The sequence below is a fragment of the Mesoplodon densirostris genome, chromosome 7, assembly GCF_025265405.1.
Source record: "Mesoplodon densirostris isolate mMesDen1 chromosome 7, mMesDen1 primary haplotype, whole genome shotgun sequence".
NCBI lineage: Eukaryota > Metazoa > Chordata > Mammalia > Artiodactyla > Ziphiidae > Mesoplodon > Mesoplodon densirostris.
In genome coordinates this window covers 65,008,591-65,034,232 of record NC_082667.1, presented here as the reverse complement: position 1 = coordinate 65,034,232, position 25,642 = coordinate 65,008,591, and the positions used below count along the sequence as shown (strand labels likewise).

The window sequence follows — 25,642 nt, the reverse complement described above, 5'->3', positions numbered from 1 at the left end:
TGGTGAGAAAAGACTGGCTTTCTCAAGGAGTAAAGCACCATGAAAGGTACACATAATGAATGGAGCGTGATAATATCTCTGAAAGACAGCTTTGGGATGTCTCCGAAATGATACATTTATAGTTAAAAATTCTAACAATGCAAAAGTATAAAGTAAAAATTACCTCAGATTTTACCACCCAGAGATAACTACTTTCAACATTTTGGTGGCCATCCTGTGGTATCTTTATGCTGCTAGAAGGAAGCCTTGAGGCTGGGAAATGCACTTGGGCCTTTGCAGGTGGGCACCATCAGGGTAGTGGGGTGGGGGCACATTAGACTTATAAAAGGGACATTGTCCAGAGACATGGAGAGTGTACATTCTCTAACCCCCCAAGTCAGAATTCATCAGTTGCTGCCCTATCTTTGGGCATCAAAAGTCTGTGAAAAGCCCTTTGTTTCTTTTTACACCAACACATGAGCTCAGCTGGCCCTGAGCAAGTGAGAGTGCTGAGCTGCCTTTGTGAGGCATTCTTTGTCTTGTGCTTCTCTTTTGGGTTTCATTGTCTGAGCACAGGAAGGGGGCAGTTCTTCCACAGCTATGTCAGGGGAAGGGGGTGTTACTTCTTTCTATCTTGGGCCTCTCTTTCTTTCCTACTTTTTTTTTCTCCTTTCTCAGGATACTTTTTCAATAGCTTTTCCCCAGTTATCTGTTGAGCTCCCCTTCAGTGAATATCTTGAAGATAGACTAGCCAGTGAGGCTGTCTGTGATTTGGTGGCAGGAACTCAGGGCTGGGAAGGGCCATTGTGACCTTTTGCAGGAAGGGATTTGGGAAACTTTTTGTGGTTTGGGATATCCATGTGATCACTACCCCAGAGTAGCAAAGTCTTCCCATGGCCTCTCCCAACGAGACAGGAGGTTAACTGAGGAAGACTGATCACTTGGGTTCAGTGCCCCTTCCAGGTTGCTTCTTGTCCCCCAAGCTGTTTTGCAGGAGTTGGCCTCTTTTCAGGTGAGGAAGGGGGAGCATGAGGGGTTTGAGGTAGGTTTGCAAGTTACTTCTGTTTGCCAGAGCCCTCTGAGTACTGAGAGGAGAAAGCGTGAGGCTGTTGTATGAGTCTAGTAATTGAATGGCCCCCTTTTCATTTTGCCTTATCCCTACTTGCTTCAGCCCAACTCTGCAAAGAATGGCTAGTAGTGTCTCAGAGGCTCCTATCTTAATCTCTGAAGTGTGCCTGAGCTGCTTTCTTTCCTCTGGCCACCTCTATCTAGGAGTATCTACAATATGTGGATACAGCATTTGGAGTTTATAAAGTTCTTTACAGACATTCTGTGTTTGGTCAATAGCAGTGGGAGAAAAGCCAGCCAAGCATTGTCGAGTGGTTATAGTGGTATTTAGCTGCCTTTATGTTTCCTATTGGACAAACTGGTTTTTTCCTCTAAAGAGAGGAGGACCAAGAGGATAAATGATTGCACTGTGTGCTTCTGGTGGGTCACAGTGCCTTTCTTCTGTTAGCTGTATGGACAGGCTTATGAGGCAGGTGAGCTTCATGACTAGATGATTTAATTCTGTCTTTACTATATTTTTTAGTTGCTTGACCTGAAGGCACTTATAATTTTAAAATCTTAGAGGAATAAACAAAAAATAGGTGTTATTTTTAGGTGTTAAACATTTATCGTCTCTTTAACAAGGACGGGTTTAAAGTTGTTATCTAGTGGAGGAACTCTAGAAGGTGAAATTTAAAGTGATTCTTCTAATTTTTGAATCTTGGATATGGGAAAGTTCTCTTTATTAGTTATAGATTTGTAAATGGAGTAATTTATGCACTCAGCAAATGTGTATTGAATGAACGCATACATGGACATGTTAAAACATGCAGTCTTAATAGATTGAGAGTTTGTGGAATAGTTATATTAATCTGGATTTACTATATGGGCCTCCTGCCTCTTAGAATACAAGACTTACTGGTACAGGGATAAACAGCAGGATCAGTATTTTGATATATAATAAACATACCATGCCAAAGAACTTTTTAATAACAGAGCTGGAAAAATTGCTTGTCCATAGGGAGAAAAAGTAAAGAAGGATTCCTACCCAACGCCATAACAAAATCAACTTGAGACGGATTAAGCAGTTAAATGTCAAAAAGAAAAATTTAAATCTTCTCGAAGGAAATATTAATAAATACCTTTTTGACCTCTGGGTAGGTAGGGACTTTGTAAACAAGATGAAGAAAGCACTTTCCATAAAATAAAAGATTGATAACTTTGATTTTTTTAATTAAGAAAAAGACATCTTAAAATGAAAAAATAAAAACTAGGAGAAGATATGTGTAGGACACATATAGCCTATGAAGAGTTAGCATCAGGAGGTTATAAAGGACTCCTACAAATCAGTAAGAAGATAAGCATCCCAACAGAAAAATGGGCTAAAGACGTGAAGAGAGATTGTACAAAAAATACACATTTCTTCACTAGCAATCAGGGAAGTGTAAATAAATGTACCCACTAAAGTGGTAATAATAAGAAATCTGATGATACCAAGTTTTGGAAATATTTGGATCAGTAGGATCACTTTAGATTGTTGGTAAAAATGTAAATTGTTATAACCACTTTGGAACACAGCTAGGCCTTATAAAATTGAACATTTGCATACCTCACAATGTAGCAGTTCCACTCCTAGGATATACCCAAGAGAAGATCTTGCACACGTGTCCAAGAAAACATGTATAACAATGTAAAAACAATAAACAGGAAGCAAGTCAAATGCCTTTTGATGGGAAAATTGATGAATAAATTGTAGTATATCCACATAGTGTAATATTACACAAGAGTGAAAATGAATAATGGGTAGCTACCTACAACAAAATGGCTGAATCTTAGTAACTTAATGTTCAGTGAAGAAAAATAGTATCATAAGACTGTGTAAAGAACAATAATCCTTTTATAAAATTCAAAAACAAGCAAAAATTTAAAGGCATGTACTATACATACGTGATAAATTAAAAAACAAAAGGCAAAAAGGTAATAAACAGAATTCAGGATAGTGATTACAGGGGTGGGACTGTATAGGTTGGGGGATGGGATTGGGGAAGAGTATATAAGTAGATAAAAATATTGGTAATTTCTAGTTCTTGGGTTGGACTGGTTAAAAAAAAAAAGAATTTCTTTAAGATTGTTCCCCGAGGGCTTCCCTGGTGGCGCAGTGGTTGAGAGTCCGCCTGCCGATGCAGGGGACACGGGTTCGTGCCCCGGTCCGGGAGGATCCCACATGCCGTGGAGCGGCTGGGCCCGTGAGCCATGGCTGCTGAGCCTGCGCGTCCGGAGCCTGTGCTCCGCAGCGGGAGAGACCACGACAGTGAGAGGCCCGCGTAACGCAAAAAAAAAAAAAAAAAAAAGATTGTTCCCGGAAAGTTGTCAGTTCACATTCCCAATAACAGTGTATGAGTTGTTTGTTTCCTAGTAACTTTGCCAGCATTGGACATTATAAATCTTTTAAATCTTTGCTAATCCAGGTGGTAAAAAATATTTTGTTTGCATTTCTTGGTTTATTAGTGAAATTGAACATCTTTTCATACATTTGAAGTTAATTAACGGAAACTTCTTCTGTGTTTGCCTTTTATAACCTGTTTCCATTTTTCAGCTGGGTAAATTATCTTTATCTCAATAATTTCTTTGGATGTTAACCTTTTACATGTTATGTATGACAATTATTGTTTCCCAGATTATCTTTAATTATTTTTTAGCCTTGTATAAAGTTTAGAAAGTCCAACTCTACCCTAAGGCATAATAGTAATCTTTTATATTTTCTTTTAATACTTTTTTTTTTTTTTTTTTTTTTTTTTCTTTTTGCGGTATGCGGGCCTCTCACTGTTGTGGCCTCTCCCGTTGCGGAGCACAGGCTCCGGATGCGCAGGCCCAGCGGCCATGGCTCACGGGCCCAGCCGCTCCGCGGCATATGGGATCCTCCCAGACCGGGGCACGAACCCGTATCCCCTGCATCGGCAGGCGGACTCTTAACCACTGCGCCACCAGGGAGGCCCTTCTTTTAATACTTTTGTGGGGGTATTTATTTTTTCACTTTTTGTTACAGAAAATGTTGAACACATGTAAGAGTAAAGAGACTAGCATCCATCATTACACAATAATCATCAACTCATGGCCACTCTTCTTTCTATATCCTCCACTCTTTTCCCATTTACCCTACTGGATTATTTTGAAGCAAATCTCACACAGCATTATTATGTCATCATATATTTAGTATGTATCTCTAAAAGGTAGAGATTCTTTTTTAAAACATAAAGTGGCTTTATTTTTTATATTTAAATCTTCAGTCTATCTCAAATTTATTTTTGAGTATGGTATTATACTTTAACATTTCTAAGTGTACAGTCATTTGTCCCCCAAACATTTATTGCATAATTCATCCACAATAAATGGGTCTGTTCAAGACTGTTCTTTTCCAATAGATTATTGTTTATGTATATTTTAAACATTTTATTTATTTATTTTAAAATATTTATTTATCTATTTGGCTGCGCCGGGTCTTAGTTGTGGTACGCGGGATCTTTGTTGAGGCATGTGGGATCTTCAGTTGCAGCATGTGGGATTTTAAGATGCAGCATGCGAACTCTTAGTTGCGGCTTGCAGGATCTAGTTCCCTGACCAGGGATTGAACCTGGGCCTCCTGCATTGGGAGCGCAGAGTCTTAGCCACTGGACCACCAGGGAAGTCCCATTGTTTTATATTTGTATTAGAATCCAGCAAGGCAAGTCTCCCCTCAGAATTTTCTTGGCTATTCTTTTATTTTTTTTGGTAAGATTCAGAATCAATTCATCAGATACTCCCTTGAAAAAAATAAAAATCTTTCTGGGATTAAAAAATATATATATATTAAATTTACAAATAAATGTGGGGATTATTAGCATCTTTTCATTATGGAATTTTCCTATGTAGTAATATAGTATATATATTGTGTATGTGTGTATTCATTTATTGGAGTTTTATATTCCACAGTGATAATAACAATGTTAATTGACATTTATTGTATACTAACACTGTCCTAAATCCTTGACATTAATTGTCTCATAATCCTCAAAACAAACTTATGACATAGGTAATATTATTATCCTTGCTATAACAAACACTTAAGCATTTAATAATGCTCTGCAGTGAAGGAAATGACAGTTGTCTTGGCTAGAACAGGTTCATGGTTATAAAATAAATATACAAAAATAAAAAGCTTTTCTAATTAATAGCTGCACTGCAAGAAAATTCCAACGGGGATGAGAACTATAAAATATTTAAGTTAAATTGAACAAGAAATGTGTAAGACCTCTAAGGTGAAGAATGTATGGTTAAGAGCTTGAGGGTATGACTGAAGTCAGGCTAACTGAGTTCAAATCCCAGCTCTACTACTTACTAGCTATGTGACTTTGGACAAGTTACTTAACCTCTCTGTGTCAGTTATGTCTATAAAATAAGGATAGATATTGCCAGGTTATTTTTTGTTAATCCAGATTACCTGCCTCCCCAGCAATGTATGAAAGTACTGTCTCTCTGCATCCTCTCAGGAGCAATCTTAAAGCCAGAAGGAAGCACAAAAATCAAGACGAGCCATCAAATCTTACAAATCAGAAATGAGGCTCAGAAAGGGATACTGGTATGCTCAGGGTCATATAGGGAGATAGTGACAGATTCAGGTCTGGAACCTAGACTTTCTGACACACTCGTAGCATTCTTTTTACTCTTGTAAGAATTTGTGAATTCAACAAATATTCTGTGAGCACTTACTATATATGAGAATTTTGTGCTAGATGCTAAACATCTATGTTATTATGTAATTCTTATCACTCTCTAAGATAAGTTGTTTTTATCACCATTTTATAGCTGAGGAAACAGTTATGTAACTTTCCCAACATCCCACAACTAGAAAGCATCAGGGGAAGACTGGAACTCAGGTCTACCTCCTTCCACCCCATCTTCTTTAACCATACCTAAGTTATGCCCATTGCAGACGTTTGCTCTTTCCTTTCTTGTTCATTATCCCCTCTAAAGCTTCTTCCTTAATACTTCGGAGTTGTTCACACTCCTCATCGTGTTTTGACTGCAGGCTAACCTCTGCTTTGTGGACATTGACAACCACTTCATTGAGCTGCCGGAGGACTTGCCTCAGTTTCCCAACAAATTGGAGTTTGTCCAGGAAGTCTCTGAGATTCTCATGGCATTTGGCATTCCCCCTGAAGGGAACCTTCACTGTAGCGAGAGTGCCTCCAAGCTGAAGAGGCTCCGGGCCTCTGAGCTCGTCTCCGACAAGAGGAATGGAAACATCGCAGGCTCCCCTTTACATTCCTACGAGTTCCTCAAGGAGAATGAAACTATCGCCCGCCTGCAGGCCTTGGTCAAGAGGACTGGGGTGAGCCTGGAGAAGGTATGATGCTGTATATGGGTCTGTGCTAAGATGATGTCCTGGTGAAATAAAGTGTGGAATGAGAAGGCACCCAGTTCAGGGCAAGGCATATCTGTGAGTACTGAAAGGATGCTCTGTGTGGGAGACTCTGGATTTAGCTCTGGCAAACATTATCCTAGTATAAATGCTACTTGAATCTAAATCTCGGTAGTTTCTCACTTCAACATCAAGGAGAAGCTGCTGTCATTCTCTGTAAACACTACTGCAGAGAGACTTGGAGGGATGGTGGTGGCAATCTTTGTGTTCAGACTCTTTCAGATCCATTGCCTTGTGAATTGCACAGCATCCTAAAGCACATAGAGCAGGAATTGTTGACTTAGAGATCCTGAGTGTTTTACCTAAGATTAAATGCTTCTGTGTGGCTGACTTGCGGCTAGAACCTGGTCCTCTTGAATTCTAGTCCTCTGCTCTTCCCAGGGATGTACTTAACTTTCCATTTCCTGACTTTGATGAGACTGTCTGCTTTCTGTAGTTGTTTACCCATCTCTTCACCCTCCCCATTCTCACTATTAAATTACTTTCTTAAATTACATATAAACAAAATGGGGTACTGTAATCATTTCGTTGGGCTATTTTTTAGTGAAGTGTGAAACATTTCATTTTCCTGATTTGTTTAGTTAGTAGAGCAGATATTAAAAAAGAAAAATCATAGCCAGTTAAAGAAGAGCAGAGAAATATTTAGAGAGATTAAAAAAGTTAAGAAAACCAGTAAGGAAACATTTTTAGGGAGAAAGATAGGGAAAGTGATATGGGGGAGAAAAATCAAAGAGATGAAAGGAAAACCAGAGTCTGACCTTGTTGCTTTGCATTATCATTTTCTTGTTGACTTCCCAGACTCCTTCCTTTCCCTGACCCTTGAGATAACTGGTGTCTTTTCCTCTATCGCTGAATCTCTCTCTGCCCATAATGAGTTCCTCTCCACTTTCATTGAGTTGCTGGGTACCTGCAAGTGGAACACCCTCATTTATCCCTTCTCCATGTCAGAATTCCTTTCTTTTTCTTTTCTTCCCGTTTTTTTCTCTTTTGTTTATTTTCTCCATTTGCTGCAAAAGTGAATGACCATTGGCGGAGGACGGGGGAAAGGATGAGTTGCATTTCTTTGGGATAAAAGGAAAAGCTTGCACGTTCTCAACTGTTTTGTTTTGTTTTTGTAGCTGGAAGTACGTGAAGACCCCAGCAGCAATAAGGATCTCAAAGTTCAGTGTGATGAAGAAGAACTAAGGATTTACCAGCTAAACATTCAGATCCGGGAAGTTTTTGCAAATCGTTTCACTCAGATGTTTGCAGATTATGAGGTGTTTGTCATTCAGCCCAGCCAGGATAAGGAGTCCTGGTTTACCAACAGGGAGCAGATGCAAAACTTTGACAAAGTGAGTATAATTCCACTGGGGAGGTGGTAAGAAGTGAGAACGTGCCAGACTCTCTTAAAGATGTGACTGAAGATGAGTTTTTCTTTCATAATATGTGCTGGAAACAAGTTCATGGTCCTTCTGATGTTAATAAAATATAAGGTCTGCTTGCTTTAGAGCAGAGTGCTGATTATTGCTATCAGGTGGTTTACCTTCAGTCAAAGAGCTCTCTTAGGCAAAGATGTGCATGCACGTTGAACATCAGGATTCTGGGAACATTGGTTGCCACAGTAGGTTACCTGAGTAAGTTAAACGGGCCAGTGTGTCAAAGTTTCAGGATATCTGAAATTATATGAATTTTTAAAAAGGGTGGAGAGGTTTTACTGTTTGCAATTTATAAAAACCTAGGAAGCTTCAGAGAAGAGTTAACCTACTGAATCCCTTGGGTATGTAGCCTTGGTTGATGAAGGCTGACATGCCCTCTTCCCTGTTGATGACTTTTTCCTTTTGGTCCCACCAGGCATCTTTTCTGTCAGATCAGCCTGAGCCCTACCTGCCTTTCCTCTCAAGATTCTTGGAGACCCAGATGTTTGCTTCCTTCATTGACAACAAAATCATGTGTCATGACGATGATGATAAAGATCCTGTGCTCCGGGTGTTTGATTCCCGAGTAGACAAGATCAGGCTGTTGAATGTTCGGACACCTACTCTGCGCACATCCATGTACCAGAAGTGTACCACTGTGGATGAAGCAAGTGAGGCCTCCTTGTTGTACTTTCTAGCCTCTTGGATTATGTCACTAACGTGTCCCTGTTCCTAAACATGCCAGCTTCTTTCCCTGTTTCTGTTTTTGCATAAGTTGTTCCCATTGCCTGAAATGCTTTCCCCTGTCTTTTTTGCCTGGCAGACTTCTTCTCATCCTTTAACACTGTGTCAGTTAGGAATGGGTCCTGCTGTAAGGACTAGAGAATCTAATCAGCAGTGCATGAGATAAATGGGGTTTATTTTTCTTAAATTATCAAGAAGTGCAGAATTGGTGGTTGCTCAGCTGCTCAACAATCAGGAAATGAGAGTCTGTCATTTCACTCAGCTGTCCTTAGCATGTTGACTTTTATATTCATACTTGTTGCCTCTTTGTTACAAGAGGCCTTTTATGTTCACATTCAGGGCAAAGGGGAAAGTTGATGCCAGCTGTATTTTCCCTCTTACATCAGAAAGCAAAAGCTTTCCCAGAATTCCCAACAACTTCTGTTGTCTCATAGGCCAGAACCATGACCACCCTTAAGTGCAAGGGAGGCTGTGAAAGTGAGTATTGACCTGGGTGTAATGTTACCCTGAATTGTATTGCTTCTGTTAACAAGAAAGAAGGGGCGAGTGAGTTATGGGTAAGCAGCTTATAGAAATCCAGCTGATGTGTCTCCTCCTCTGTGAAGCCTTCTCTGACGTCCTTAGGCTGAGTTGATTCTCTGCTAAGCTCCTGTTTTGCTTTGTTCTTGCCTCCCCTTTATAATCTCTATTGTTTTGAGCCATCATTATCAGGGAGCAATTTAAGAGCAGAGACTGTATTTAATCACTGTCTTACCCCCAGTCCTCTAACATTGTGCCTAGAACATATAGATGTTAAAAGTTGTTTGCTACTTGCATGATGGAATACACCTTTTTGTTCATAGAGGCCCCGTCTAGGTCAGTTTCTCCAGAGAATAGTCTCAGTTTGAGGTGTCAGATTAAGTAGTGTGTTCTCTTCCTTGTGCAATATTCAGTGTCCTTGTTGTAGCCTTTTTATATATTTTGTTTATTCATTTACCAAATATAAATACCCACTACATGCCCAGTGTGTGGGAAGTGCACACCAAGTATTTACCGTATGAATGAATGTGGCAGGCATTTTTTTAGGTTTTGAAGATACAAGTGGTGACAGTTTGGACAAAATCCTGGGTTCCTCAGCCTTATGCTCGATAGCCTTCTGACTTTATCTTTCAGCTCTTGCTCCAAGCCTTTCATTAAGGTGACAGTCCTCTTGGCCAAGACTTGAGGACGTGTTGCCCATGCAAGTGAAATACTCTAACACAGTCCTCCTTGCCTCCTGGAACACACACATCAAGTTTCAGGTCCTGAACCCTGCCTAAGGCGTTGGTCCTGGAGAGCATGATGGAGAATTTTTTACAAGATTGTGGGTTTAGAGAAACATCTCTTAAACCATCGCTTTAAGTCAGGACTTCCCAATCTTTTCATGTTGTGTTACACTTGAAAAATGACAATATTTATGTATTGCTTGTGGGAGTAAAGGGAGGAGTCCGCTTATAGCTGGAGACTGTAAAATGAGACACTCTAGTCGCTTGAAACCTTGCCCCTCTGTCCAAAGGGTTGAGGCAGTCAGTTCTCAGCCTATCTGTAATCCAGTTGTTGAACACCAAATACTGATATGAGTTACTCTGGTCTCATTTGTGGCCAGGACATGAATTCTTGTGGTCCCATTAGAATGTGGAGTTCGGGATATGGAAGGAGGGTTAACTAACCCTCATTTCTATGACTCATTTCAGAAAAATGGGTATCACAGAGATCCTCCAGGCAACTACATGCTCTGTTCCCAGGAATCATGCCCTTGGTATAGCCCTTAGGTATTTCCCTGAGATACGTACTCCAAATATGCTAGTTCAGAGTTCTTGCCACTGGCTTCAGATTTATAGCCTAGAGGAGTAGTTCAGCTACCTCACGCCATTCCTCATGGACACCTTAGCTTCTTGAATCAGTCTGATTTGAAAATGGTAAAAATATAACTAAAGGGGTCTTTCTGTAGATTCTTTAAAATTTACATTTAGAAGGGATCTTGATGGCAATTAACTCTACTCATTCACTAATTTTACAGGTAAAGATTTTCCTTTGGCCCGCCATTGTATCTGGGTACCTAGAATAGTGCTTAGCACTTTTTTGAGAGACTAAATAAGTTCTGATGAAGGAGGGGTAAGGGTGGGAGGAAGTAAGGTAGGCCCAGAGAGAGAAGGGCACTTGACCTAGGACACTCAGCAAGGCCCAAAGGTGAGATGTTTTTATATGTATCTAGACAATACCAGGAGAATTACCAGCTTTTTTGGTTCTTACTCTTTAAAATTTTTGAGATATTATTGATATACAGTAAACTGCACACATTTAAAGTTTTGTTACATGTTATATTCACTGACATCGGGAATATACCCATTATCCTCAAAGGTTTTCTCATGCCCTTTTGTAATACCTCCATCCTGTCCTCTCTGCATTCTCTCCCCCAGTCTCCAGGCAACCACTGATATGATTTCTGTTACTATAGAGTTTGAATTTTCTAGGTTTTTCTATAAATGGAATCATGCAGTATGTATTCTTTTTTTTTTTTTTTGGTGGTACGCGGGCCTCTCACTGTTGTGGCCTCTCCCATTGTGGAGCACAGGCTCCGGACGCACAGGCTCAGCGGCCATGGCTCACGGGCCTAGCCGCTCCGCGGCATGTGGGATCCTCCTGGACTGGGGCATGAACCCATGTCCCCTGAATTGGCAGGCAGACTCTCAACCACCGCACCACCAGGGAAGCCCTGTATTCCTTTTTTCTTTTTCTTTTTTTGGCTGTGTTGGGTCTTCGTTGCTGCGCACGGGCTTTCTTTAGTTGCGGCGAGGGGGGCTACTCTTTGTTGCGGTGCACGGGCTTCTCATTGCTGTGGCTTCTCTTGTTGTGGAGCATGGGCTCTAGGCATATGGGCTTCAGTAGTTGTGGAGCACAGGCTCAGTAGTTGCGGCTCACAGGCTCTAGAGCACAGGCTCAGTAGTTAATTCACGGCATGTGGGATCTTCCCGGACCAGGGCTCGAACCCGTGTCCCCTGCATTGGCAGGCAGATTCTTAACCACTGCACCACCAGGGAAGCCCCAGTATGCATTCTTTATTTTAGTCTGTCTTCTTTTACTCAGCATAATTATATTGAGATTCATTCACGTTCCTTTTATTGCTGAGTAGTCTTCCACTGTATGGATATTACTACAATTTGCTTGTTTACCTGTTGGTGGGCATTAGAGCTATGAACATTTGTATGTAAGTTTTTGTATAGACATATGTTTTCTTTTCCCTTGCATACATACCTAGGAGTAGAATGACTGCACCATATGATATTCGTATGTTGACTTTTTAAAGAAATTGCCAAATTGTCTTGCAAAGTAGTTGTGTATTTTACATTCTCACTAGCAGTGTATGAGAGTTATAGTTCTTCCACATTGTTGTTAACATTTAGTACGCTCAGTCTTTTCAGTTTTAGCCATCTAATAGGTATGTAGTGGTATCTCATTGTGGTTTTGATTTGCATGTGCTTGATGAGTGTAATGTTGAACATTTTTTCATTTGCTTATTTGCCATCCACAGGTCTTCTATGGTGAAGTGCCTGTTTAAATCTTTTTTTTTTTTTTTTTTTTTTGCGGTATGCGGGCCTCTCACTGTTGTGGCCTCTCCCGTTGCGGAGCACAGGCTCCGGACGCGCAGGCTCAGTGGCCATGGCTCACGGGCCCAGCTGCTCCACGGCATGTGGGATCTTCCCGGACCAGGGCACGAACCCGTGTCCTCTGCATCGGCAGGCAGACTCTCAACCACTGCGCCACCAGGGAAGCCCTGTTTAAATCTTTCGCCCATTTTTTTTATTGTGTTGTTTTGTTATTACTGAGTTTTGGAAGTTCTTTATATATTCTGGATACAGGTCCTTTATCAGATATATGATTTGCAGATATTTCCCCGTTCTGTGGCTTGTCTTTTTGCTCTCTTAATGGTGTCCTTCAAAGAACAGTTCTTAATTTTGATGAAGTCTGTTTATCAGGTTTTTTTAATGGATTATGCTTTTAGTGTTGTATCTAAGAAAATTTTGCCTAACCAAGATAACATAGTTTATGTTTTCTGTACATATCCTTCTAGAAGTTTTTAGTCTTAGGCTTTACATTTAAGTCTATGATCCATTTCAAGTTGATTTTGGTAAATGGTGTAAGCTAAGGGTCCAGGTTTATTTTTTCCGGATAGATATCCAGTTGTTCCAGAATCATATGTTGAAAAGATTATCCTCTCTCTGATAAATTGTATTTTCACCTTTGTCAAAATATTAGTGATCTGTTTATGTGTGAGTCTGTTTCTGGATTCTTTGTTCTGTTTCATTGATGTGCTAGTCTACATTTACACCAATACCACACTGTCTTGATTACTGTAGCTTTATATTAAATCTTGAAGTCAGGTAGTGTTAGTCTTTCAACTTTGTTCTTATTTTCAAAGTGTTTTGGCTACTGTAGGTCCTTTTTATTTCATATGTATTTAGAATCAGCTTGCCAGTCTACAAATAACCTTTTGAAAATTTCATTTGGATTGCCTTGAATCTATAGACCAATTTAGGGAGAATTGATATTTTAACATTATTGAGTCTTCTGATACATGAACATGGCATATCTCTCCATTTATTCAGGTCTTTAAGTTCTCTCAGCAGTGTTATATAGTTTTCAGTGAACTGCACCACCGTGGAAGCCCATCACTATGGTTTTTCATGGATACTTTTGTATCAGTTGAGAATGTTGGTTTCTGTTAGTAGCTTGCTGAGAGTTTTTTTTATCAGAAGTGGTGGTTGTATTTTGCCAAATGCTTTTTTGCATCTATTGAGGTAATTATATGGTTTTTAGCTTTAGTTTGTCAAAATGGTGAATTATATTCGTTGATTTTTGAATGTGTAAACCAGTCTTGCAGTCCTGAGATAAACTCTCTTTGGTCATGATGTATTATCCTTTTGTTTATTATTGGCTTCGCTTTACTAAAAATTTGTTTAGAATTTTTGCATCTGTGTTCAGGAGGGATTTGGTTCATAGTTTTCATGTAATGTCTTGGTCTGATTTGGTATCAGGATAATGCTGGCCTCATAGAATAAGTTGGGAAGTACTCCCTTCAGTTTTCTGGAAGAGCTTGTGTAAGTGATACTATTTCTTCTTTAAATGTTTAGCAGAATTCATCAGTGGAGCCATCGGGGCCTGGAGTTTTCTTTGTAGGAAGGTTTTAGACTACAGATTCAATTAAAAAACTAGATATAGAGCTATTCAGGTTATCTGTTTTCTTGAGTGAGCTTTGACAGTTTGTGTCTTTCATCTGTTGTCAAATTTGTTGGCATTGAGTTGTTTGTAATATTCACGGCCTAAGATAGGCTGTAAATCTTTCAAGTAATATTTTAATGACATTCCACAAATTTTGATATTTTGTGTTTTCATTTTTATTCAGCTCAAAATACTTTATTTCCTTTTTTTTTCCTTAGAAATTCTGGAATTCCTTTAATGTTCTCTGACATATATTTAATTCTGTACCATTATTATCAAAATAATCTCTTTTTTTTTAAACATCTTTATTGGAGTATAATTGCTTTACAATGGTGTGTTAGTTTCTGCTTTATAACGAAGTGAATCAGTTATACATATACATATATCCCCATATCTCTTCCCTCTTGCGTCTCCCTCCCTCCCACCCTCCCTATCCCACCCCTCTAGGGGATCACAAAGCACCGAGCTGATCTCCCTGTGCTATGTGGCTGCTTCCCACTAGCTGTTTTACATTTGGTAGTGTATATATGTCCGTGCCACTCTCTCACTTCATCCCAGCTTACCCTTCCCTCTCCCCGTGTCCTTAAAGTCTATTCTCTAGTAGGTCTGCGTCTTTATTCCCATCTTGCCCCTGCGTTCTTCATGACATATTTTTGGTTTGATTTTTAGATTCCATATATATGTGTCAGCATACGGTATTTATTTGTTTTTGTCTTTCTGCCTTACTTCACTCTGTATGACAGACTCTAGGTCCATCCACCTCACTACAAATAACTCAATTTTGTTTCTTTTTATAGCTGAGTAATATTCCATTGTATATATGTGCCACATCTTCTTTATCCATTCATCTGTCGATGGACACTTAGGTTGCTTCCATGTCCAGACTATTGTCAATAGAGCTGCAATGAACATTTTTACTGTTATTCTTATTTTGACTTTTACAAAATGATAATTAGGTTTACCAGAAGGAGGTGTCAGTATTAAATATGCAACCATTTAAAGCAACAACAAAAAGCTCCCCACTCTCCAGTCTTTGATATCTACTCTTTATGCATATTTATCAGTAGACAAATACATATAAAAACCCAGTACCCCAAAACTCAATGGTTTTCTCCATCATTGTGAAAGGAAAGTCAAAATGGAGTCAGTATTTCTAAGAGAGATCTCTGAAATGAAGCTGGGAAGCCATTAAGGAAGTACGATGTTTGCATGACTCAGCCTGGATGGAAGCTGACCTTTTGACCTGATGAAGAACAGAACACCAGAACACCTGCCAGAAACTCAAGATACTAATCAGACCCTTACCCTAAAACAATTCGTGACAGTCTATATACTTACAAGACCCCTACCCTAAAATAACCTGTGATTTCTTAAGGACAAATATTTTGACTCGCATCAGAGTCAATCACAACTCTCACCAGGGCAACTTTTAACAACCTCGTGGTTTTTGTCTTTATAAGCCCCTGACTCTTTCTCTTCCTCGGAATACTCTTTCAGGGTTAACTGAATCTGTGTCTCCCCAATTGCAATTCTTAAGTCCCCAAATAAACTCTGTTCTTTTCGCAGCCTCCTGCATTTTTTTTAGTTGACATTATTTAGATCTTTTCTTCCTTAATTAATCTTGTCCCACCCCAAACAGCACAAAGTTCTATAGATTCAAAGGAGGCAGAAACGGAAAAAACTACAAGGAAGATATTCTGATTCTAAAACCAAAGGCGAGGGACTTCCCTGGTGGTCCAGACGTTAAGAATCCACCTTCCGGGGCTTCCCAGGTGGTGCAGTGGTTAAGAATCCACCTGCCAATGCAAGGGACACAGGTTCAAGCCCTGGTCAGGGAAGATCCCACATGGCACAGAGCAACTAAGCCCATGCACCACAACTACTGAGCCTGTGCTCTAGAGCTCACGAGCCAAAACTACGGAGCCCATGTGCCACAACTACTGAGGCCCCTGCACGTAGAGCCCGTGCTCCGCAACAGGAGAAGCCACCACAATGGGAAGACCGCGTACCATGGCGAGAGGTGGCCCCCGCTCACCGCAGCTGGGGGGAGCCTGCGCGCAGCAACGAGGACCCAATGCAGCCAAAAATAAATAAATTAAATAAATAAATTTAAAAAAGAAAACAAGAATCCACCTTCCAATGCAAGGGAGGTGGGTTCAATCCCTGGTCGGGGAACTAAGATCCTACATGCTGCGGGGCAACTAAGCCCGCGTGCTGCAACTACTGAGCCCACACGCTCCAGAGCCTGTGCGCCGCAACTAGAGAGCTCACGTGTTGCAACTACTGAGCCCACGCGCCGCAACTAAGACCCGACGCAGCCAAATAAATAAATAACTAAAAACCAAAGGAGAGAGAAAAAGAGATGCAATTGACTATAACTTAAACATTACGGGTATGATCTAATTATCAGGCATGTTCATCAATATGGCTGCCCAGACATGCCCAACAATGTGAATGCTGCTTAGATCCATTTCCATGAGAACAGTCTCTTCTTTGGAGGTCCTCTTACCCATATTCCTCAGCTATACATAAAAATCTTCCCCCCAGGGCTTCCCTGGTGGCGCAGTGGTTGAGAGTCCGCCTGCCGATGCAGGGGACACGGGTTCGTGCCCCGATCCCGGAAGATCCCACATGCCGCGGAGCGGCTGGGCCCGCGAGCCATGGCCGCGGAGCCTGTGTGTCCGGAGCCTGTGCTCCGCAACGGGAGAGGCCACAGCAGTGAGAGGCCCGCGTACAGCAAAAAAAAAAAAAAAAAAAAAAAAAAAAAAATCTTCCCCCCAAAAAATCATTGGTGGAAGGATGGGACAGAGTCATGCTGATACCAGTGTGTGCATAGTCCAAAGTCTTCTTCCCAGGCCTTTCTGTTGACTACGAAATTCAGAGTAGGAAAGGCCTTCCCCCTGCTAGTTTCATACAAGCCACAAAGTGACCAAAAGAGGTAGACCAGTTCTCTTGGTAATTCTAGGAAAATAAAAACCAAGACAATCTTATTTCTAATGATGCTTTAAATCTATTTTAGAATGAAGCAGTAGATAAACAAATATATTTTTAAAATCAATTATTTTAGTATTTGAAACAATAGGAAAGAGGAGCAGGCCATCCTCACAGCAAGGGAGGAGAAGCATTCTCTCAAGGCCTTCCTTATCTTCAGCAAGGAAAGTTTTCAAAGCTACATTCAGTACTACAAGAATCACTATGATCAGGTCAACTTTTACAGAGCAACTGTGGCCTATAAAACAAAACCACTGGTTTATTAATACATGTCTGGCTACTAAAGCAGTTATAAAATTATATTATGTGGAATTTCTTTAAAAAATAGGGGGTAGAAAGTACAGAAGTAACATACAATTTAAATGTATGATAACTGTTAAAGCTAAGTATTGAAAACACAGAGATTCACTATGCTACTCTTCTGTGTAAGTTTAAACGATTACATAATAAAAAGATTTTCTTAAAAATATGTAAAATATCATGTTTGAAAAAGGCAGTTCACAATAGTATAAACAGACATTATTATAAAAGTATGTCAGGTGATAGAGGAAACAAGTGTTTCTGGAATTATATAAATAGAGCTAAATCTTCATTGTTTTCACTTTTTTCCTGGAAAGTTGTTTGTATTCCCCCAAATAAAAGAAAACAAGCTTGGTGATACCACCCTGGGCTCATCCCAAAGCCCTTCTCTCCCAAATCCTGTGTCAGGGTCACAGACACCAGCATCCAAGCTGCATGTGTTTCTTACCTCTTGAGGCAGCTCCAGTTTTGACCGGTCATCCAGGCCATTGGAATGCAAGCCCATCAGGTATGGCACAGGAGCATCTAAGAAATGTAGGAGAGAAGCTGGGAGGATAGGAACATAGACATGCTGCCACTGGAAAGGAAACATGAGAGCTGTAATTGTCTCCGCCACAGTCATCAGTCTCTGGTAATCTAGGTCAAAAAAACAAAACACACACAAAACCAGTCAAAAACAAGGTACTTGCTTCTCAAATAGTAAGTTAAAATCTTGGAAGAGAAGCTTGTGCTCAAAGTTTAGCTTTTCTTCAGAATGCAATCTCTAGACTTTTTTTTTTTTAAATGAGTAAAAAATACATCAGCAAAGCCAATACAATAGATTGAGATTTAACACATTACTATTTACAAATGGTATGCTGGTTTCAGACACTTAAAGACAAAGTAGGAACATCAATTTTAAAATCATATGAGTAATATCCTCCTGGAATGGCTGATTTCAAGTGAGTTTTCACAGGAGTTAAACAGTTTTATGCACTAAAAACTCAGCCCACCATTTAAGCAAACCTCAGCTTGGTTCATAAATGAGTAATAAATAACAAAAAGCTTTCCAGAAAATGAAGAAGAATGAGCAGGAAGTGAGCAGAAGCTGATATATATCAACTAGGTTTTAGCAAAGCATCCTGTGTGCTCACCAATAAAACTTTGGAGCAGCTTACCACCTTGCTCCTGGCTAAGCCTGCCCTGGAAATAGTTTTTTTTTTTTAACTAGTAATGCAAATAAATAAAAATTGATGACTAAAACTTCATCATCTCCAACATGTTGAGTACACTCTAAGCAAGTGCCTCAGCTTCTTCGGGGAAAGCTAAGGCATTTGATAGATAATAGATAAGTGATGTAAAACAATCAGTGGGTAAAACTGAGCTCAGAGATTTGGTCATCAATAATGATTTTTTAAAAAATACAGCTGATTTAGCAGAAGGATAAAAGAGTGCAAGCTTTTCATATTCACTAAAATCAGGAACAGACTGATAAAGAGTTCAAGAAGAAAGTCGATCTCATTTTTCACTGTGCCCCACAAAGCACTGCCATTCCCATATTAAAGACTATTTGGTGAGCACCCTCTCCCAATTGAAGCAACAACAAAAATATTTCCCGAATTACAAAAAAAAAAAAAAAAAAAAAACCACACTCTTTCAAGGATTAAATAGATAATCTATATAGCCTTTCAGAAAAAGTATTTACTCCAACGTGAGAGTAAGCAACAACTGAGGAACAAATTTAGGCCACTTCAAGTTCTACCTTCAGCCTCTTCTGAGATATCTCAGTTCCACCGGGCACCTGTACAACTTTGCTTGTTATCTTTCTGTTGAAATCTTCCTGCTCTATGATTACTCTAACAATTATTATTAAGAAGAATTCTAATGATTCTCTAGGTGAGGCCTCAGTTTTTGTATCTTTCACCTCTCTTTTCTAGATATGAATGCTTGTAAATAATCTACTAAGAGTAATAATCTTGAGAATCGCAGACATGATAAGAATATACTTTAAATTTCAAACTTAAGATGATCAAAAGAATGTAAAGCTGTGGGAGAAAACCTCCAAGAGGTATTTAAAGCTGAAGGTCCAGTCTTACTGTGTCCCAACACTGGCTCTTAAACACCCATTTTGAATAAATATTACACTGAATAACTTCTCCCCCCGTTTCAGTGTACACACACATATAGACACACACCATTTCTGGTTTTTTTAAAAAAAGGCAGGAAGGAGAAAGGCCTTTTCAATCATGTGAAAACCAAAAAGCTGCTTCTTTTACCAAAAGTCAATAAAGCAGGTGCTACTCCTTTACGTGGCTGGCATTCCTGACAGGTCTGCTCAGAGACACGAACATCTCATAGGGGTCCAACAGACACTCTGAGTAAAGGAGTACTCAGGAGTCCCTGAAATGCCTTCCTCATGAGGCTTCCTGGACACTGGACTACTCCTTATAGTGTACCTAGTTACAGTGTCAGGGAACATCTATCTACTCTCTAAACATGAAACAGGGCATGCTAAAGTCTGAAGGAAGGGGCTTCCTCTGCTCCATAAAAGCAGGTTTTTCAATAGTACAGACATCTAGTTCTGGTTTTTCCCTACTCTTCAGGATGAGTCTAATCCAGTATCTGAAACTCAGCCCATTTATTTCTGCTAGAGTGGGTAACCTTATTCGCCTCAGATTGAAATCCCTGAAGAAGTCCCTGTGATACACTTGAAAGTGTGCGATTCCTAGAAACAAAACACTTTAGGGGGTGAGAAATAATCTCCTCTTTCAAGGCTAAACTGCTTTCCATTTATATGGTTTGGTCTTACAGATACTAGAAACTTGGAATTTTATGGCCTCTCTGGTCTGAGTTGTGGGTTTCTATTTCCCTACATTTTTTGTATTTTAAAAAAGCAACAACTCATCTTGAAGGATGGCCTAATAAACCATGCCTCCGGGATCCATCAACCCGTGGTACCCACACTAGGATGCTGACCTCCCAGAGCTGTAAGCAACAGCACAAAATCCATTTCTAGGGGCTTCCCTGGTGGCGCAGTGGTTGAGAGTCTGCCTGCCGATGCAGGGAACATGGGTTCGTGCTCTGGTCCGGGAGGATCCCACATGCCGCGGAGCGGCTGGGCCCGTGAGCCATGGCCGCTGAGCCTGCGCGTCCGGAGCCTGTGCTCCGCAATGGGAGAGGCCACAGCAGTGAGAGGTCTGCGTACCGCAAAAAAAAAAAAAAAAAAAAAAAATCCATTTCTATACACCAGTACAAACGATAAAATCAGTACCTCCTTTGCCATTGCCTGTCTCTGTGCTCATCATGCCAAGAAGGTGAAACTAATAAATAGGAAACAGCTGAAGGTCATCTGCATCCAAAGAGCTTAGCCAATCAAAATCAACTGGAAACACTTCAGCTCCAGGCAACTCTCTGGGTTTTCTCACAGCTCCCATAATGCTGTAATGAGCAATTACTTTTAACAAAAGGAGATAATGCAAAGCATACTGGGATTACAACCACTTCTGAGTGGTGAAGAGAGAATAATCAGCACATTCTTATGACTTCTTTCTGTGCAGAGAAAGACATTAGACTTGGGATCACTTTACAGATAAGTTCACTCCTAAAACAAACTACAGGGAAGTTCCTGCAAATCAGAAATTGAATTAGAAACTGTCCTTGCATACTCACACTTCTGTGAAAACTGTATGAACAAGGATGTTTCTCATGCAATCTTTGTTCTTAGGAAACAACCTAATCTGTGTCCTGATATCTCCAAGATAAATTGTTAAATGAAAGAAGGTATAAAACAATGATCAGTATGCTCCCATCTGTGTTGTTTTTAAAAGGTATACATGCTGTATGTGCATGTCTATGTCTGGAAGGAAACAGGAAACAGTGATAAGTCTTAACACGTCACTGTACATACACCCTTTTGTAATATTTTAAATTTCTACCATATGACTGAAATGCTTTTTTTCCAAGTTTTACTTTAATATACCATATGTATATCAAAATGTATATAATTTAAAGAATATTACAATTAATATATGTGCAACACAACATTAAAAATAGTGCATTATATAAAAGTATTTAGGAGGAGGGCATAAAAAAAATCAAGAGATTATTTCACAAGGGTAGGATTTTAGATCAAAAAGAAGGGAAACAGGGACTTCCCTGGTAGCACAGTGGTTAAGAATCCACCTGCCAATGCAGGGGACATGGGTTCGATCCCTGGTCCGGGAAGACCCCACATGCCGCGGAGCAGCTAAACCTGTGCGCCACAACTACTGAGCCTGCACTCTAGAGCCTGTGAGCCACAACTACTGAGCCCATGTGCCACAACTACTGAGCCCATGTGCCACAACTACTGAAGCCCACATGCCTAGAGCCTGTGCTCCGCAACAGCGCAACAAGAGAAGCCACTGCACTGAGAAGCCCACGCATCGCAACAGAGTAGCCCCTGCTCACCACAACTAGAGAAAGCCCGCACAGCCAACAAAAAAAAAAAGGAAACATTGAATTCTCTCTGCACTGTTTTTCCACACATTATTTATTTGTTTTAAAAAACTATTATTTTCATTAAGGATGCACAAGAAACTTGATCTCCGGCTACCACAGGAAGGAGATTTCATTTTATTCCCTTTAAAATTTTTTGATTGCATGCCTGGAGTTTGTATTACTTTGCAAAAAAAAAAAAAAAAAAAAAAAACTAATGTAAGCTTATGTAGAAAATAAGCCACAAGGATACATTGTAGAACACGGGGAATATAGCCAATATTTTATAATATGTATAAATGGAGTATAACCTTTAAAAATCGTGAATCACTGTATTGTACACCTGTAACTTATATACTATTGTACATCAACTATAATGCGATTAAAAAATACTAATGTATGCATTTGTTTCCAAGCTTATCTGCACTAGTTGAACTTATTACTGGGTTGTATAATTTAACCAAATATTATGTAAATAAATGGTAAGATATGAGGGTATAAAAAAAGAACTGTTTCTCTGAAAACAAAATTAAGTGCTTTAAAAAGACTCAGTAAAACAAAGTCACTAAAAATACAGCAGTTGAATTAGGCATATCACTTAAGTGCAGAAAACTTGGGAAAACTAGCATCTACTGTGGTTCTTTTGCAAGGTCCTTTAAAAGTTCTCGCTCCACTTTAAAAACTGGAAAACTCAGTGTGAATGAATTATGGGTGAGATTTATGCAAGAGAAACAATGCAGACCCCTGATTAGTGGATCCATAATCAAAGAAAATGCACAGACACTTCATCAAAAGACTGGTGATTATACAGTCATATGGTTTAAATTAAAATGTTTAAGGGATGTATATATCCTTTTAGGATTCCCAAACTTAAGTGACTTTTTCTATTATCGAATTCACTACCCTACTAAATCACATCAGATAAAGAACTTCTGCTCTCTGTATAATTTTAAAACAACCACTAAAAAATATGCTATTAAAGAAAAACTATCCCTATAGGGACCAAGGAACAAATATTATCAGTAGTAAATAAAATGATCTACACATATCTTAAAAGAAAGGTTTTCCCTAAATAACACCTCTTTTCTATTCAGAAGGCAGGACATGTAGTGGGCAACAGCAACTCTGAGTGCTGATGGCATGTTTTTCAAGAGCCAGAGAGAGTTCCATCCACATGAGTCCTCTGAATCATAAATAAAAATTACTTCAACTAGGGAGAGTGGGAGGGAGGGAGACGCAAGAGGGAAGGGATGTGGGAACAGATGTATATGTATGACTGATTCACTTTGTTATAAAGCAGAAACTAATAAAAAAAATTACTTCAAGGAAACCAACCTGAATTGTTTCAAGTACTCTTAACAATAGAGAGCACAATCTACATCCAATGATAGGCAATCCACTCCATTTTAGCCTCAACCATGCTGATTTCCTTTTTGACCCCTTGGTTATTTAGAAGTTTGTTTTTTAGTTTTAAGGTATTATTAATTATTGTTGGTCACAGGACATACTTTGTATGATTCAAATTATTTTAAATGTATTGAGACTTGTTTTATGGCCCAGAATATGGTATGTTTTTTAAAATATTGGACTTTTTCATTCTCATCCAGAGAAAGCAATTGAGCTGCGACTGGCAAAAATCGATCATACTGCGGTTCACCCCCATTTACTTGACATGAAGATTGGACAAGGGAAGTATGAACCAGGCTTCTTCCCTAAGCTGCAGTCTGATGTGCTTTCCACCGGGCCAGCCAGCAACAAGTGAGTCAACCCCAGGGATTCCCTGATCCAGCTCCCTAGCCACAGTGGTGAGGGTTATACAGTATCTGCACCTAGACTGTTATCTCCAGAAGACCTTGACATTTGTAAAGCAAATATGGAGAAAATACACATTATCCAGGTTGTTCACTTGTTTGAACAAGGAAACAGGTGACAGAGTATCATCAGCTCCTGTCTCCACTGTGAAAATTGGGATAGCTTCATGTATCATGGCCTGTAAAAGGCTGGGCTGCAGATGGGTTGAAATCATCTCATGACTGAATCCATACAACACCTAGCTAGCACTGTATTGTTAGTAAGTGGTGGTTGAAATAACAGAACTGAAAGTAGATAGCTTAGCAGGATTGCTCTTCTTCGTTACTTTTGGAGATGAGTGTATCAAAGCCCAGGCAGAGTTGAGTGAATATAGTTTTGGATCTGCAAGTGAAGTTTTTTTAGGTGTTTCAAGAGAGATATGTCTCTTGGGACTTCCCTGGTGGCGCAGTGGTTTAGAATCTGCATGCCAGTGCAGGGGACACGGGTTCGAGCCCTGGTCTGGGAAGATCCCACATGCCACGGAGCAACTAGGCCCGTGCGCCACAACTACTGAGCCTGCATGCCTAGAGCCGGTGCTCCACAACAGGAGAAGCCACTGCAATGAGAAGCCCACACACAGTAATGCAACTAGAGAAAGCCCACGCACAGCAACGAAGACCCAACGCAGCCAAAAATAAATAAATAAATAAATAAATTTTTAAAAAATAAAAAAGGTATGTCTCTGTCCCTGGGGAGTTATCTCTTTCTTGCCTAGTAACTGATCTTTAAGCTACCCTTCTCAAGGTTTCTGAGCTATCTCTGGTGGTTTCTTGGTGGTTTCCCATGGCCAGCATTGGTCCCTAGATGTTTAAGTTTTCTCCTGTCAGTTGACCTTACTTTCTTAGCAGAATATTCTTTCTTTCTTCCTTTCCTTCTTTCCTCCCTTTCTCCCTCCCTCCCTTCATTCCTTCCTTTCTTCATTTATTTTTGGCTGTGTTGGGTCTTTGTTGCTGTGCACGGGCTTTCTCTAGTTTTGGCGAGTGGGAGCTACTCTTTGTTGAGGTATGCAGGCTTCTCATTGTGGTGGCTTCTTTTGTTGAGCGCGGGCTGTAGGTGTGCGGGCTTCAGTAGTTGTGGCACGCAGGCTCAGTAGTTGTGGCTTGCGGGCTGTAGAGCGCAGTCTCAGTAGTTGTGGCACACAGGCTTAGTTGGTCCGCGGCATGTGGGATCTTCCCGGCCCAGGGCCCGAACCCGTGTCCTCTGCATTGGCAGGCGGATTCTTAACCACTGCACCACCAGGGAAGTCCCTCTTAGTGGAATATTCTTAATTGTCTGCTTTGATTCTGTCAGGTGGACAAAAAGGAATGCCCCTGCCCAGTGGAGGCGTAAAGACCGGCAGAAGCAGCACACAGAACACCTGCGTTTAGACAATGACCAGAGAGAGGTAAGACACCTTGAGAATGACAAGGAATGACCCTGTTATCATGCTACACCCTCCTTCTCTTTCTCATTTCCTTGGCCTCTGGTCTGATTCAAATATCCTCCTCATAAAGAAGGGTTAATAAATAAGTTAGTTCCTGATCCCTGATATGAGCCTCAGTTGTGACAAATCCAGGATGGACAGTGTTTCCCAAGGGGCAGCAGGGCCACTAGCCATGTGCGTCCTCTCCCTGAACCAGATTTGCACCTCTGTTCAGGAATGATACCAGTGCTTGGAAGAGAGCCTTTCACTGTCCTTTCAGTAGTCACTCGTGCAATGATACTCACTTCCTCCCAGGGGTTGGGAGAGTGGGAGGGGTGACAGGAACCTCAGAAGATAAGATTCTAAAACTTGGGAAAAATCCCTTTAAAATTTTTGAGGCTTTTGTGTGTGTCTGTGTGTGTGGTATGGTGGTAAAGAAGTTAATTTTGTTAGAGTGAGAAAGAGGAAAAGCTGAACTTGGGTTAATGCTGTGGCTCTCTGAACCTGGGGAGGAGGAGCCTTTTTTCTTATTTTTTTCTTTATCTTAATTTAAAACAGGTAGTCTTGACTTTTTTTCCTCAGAGGAGCAAAGGAATATTATTATCAGGTGCATATGGGGATTGAGGATTCTTGAATTGACCTGAGTCCTTATTGCTCGTAAGCTGAGTTTCTCAGCTCCACTGTAACTTGTTCCCAGTAAAGTTTCTAGTTATAAACCTCAGGTTGGAGACCCTGCCTTACTGAGTTGCAGAGAACTTGTGAAAATGGAGCTTCACCTTC

At 40.2% G+C, this 25,642-nt stretch overlaps 1 protein-coding gene across 1 annotated transcript in view; it reads left to right on the top strand.

Moving 5' to 3' along the window:
* DENND5A (DENN domain containing 5A) overlaps window positions 1-25,642 on the top strand; it is a 109,122-nt gene that overhangs the window by 58,442 nt on the left and 25,038 nt on the right. Inside the window, exons 6-10 of the mRNA XM_060102737.1 lie at window positions 6,092-6,409; window positions 7,603-7,818; window positions 8,318-8,552; window positions 23,217-23,367; window positions 24,751-24,844. Coding sequence (XP_059958720.1) covers window positions 6,092-6,409; window positions 7,603-7,818; window positions 8,318-8,552; window positions 23,217-23,367; window positions 24,751-24,844 — 1,014 coding nt within the window. The remainder of the gene's footprint in view (window positions 1-6,091; window positions 6,410-7,602; window positions 7,819-8,317; window positions 8,553-23,216; window positions 23,368-24,750; window positions 24,845-25,642) is intronic.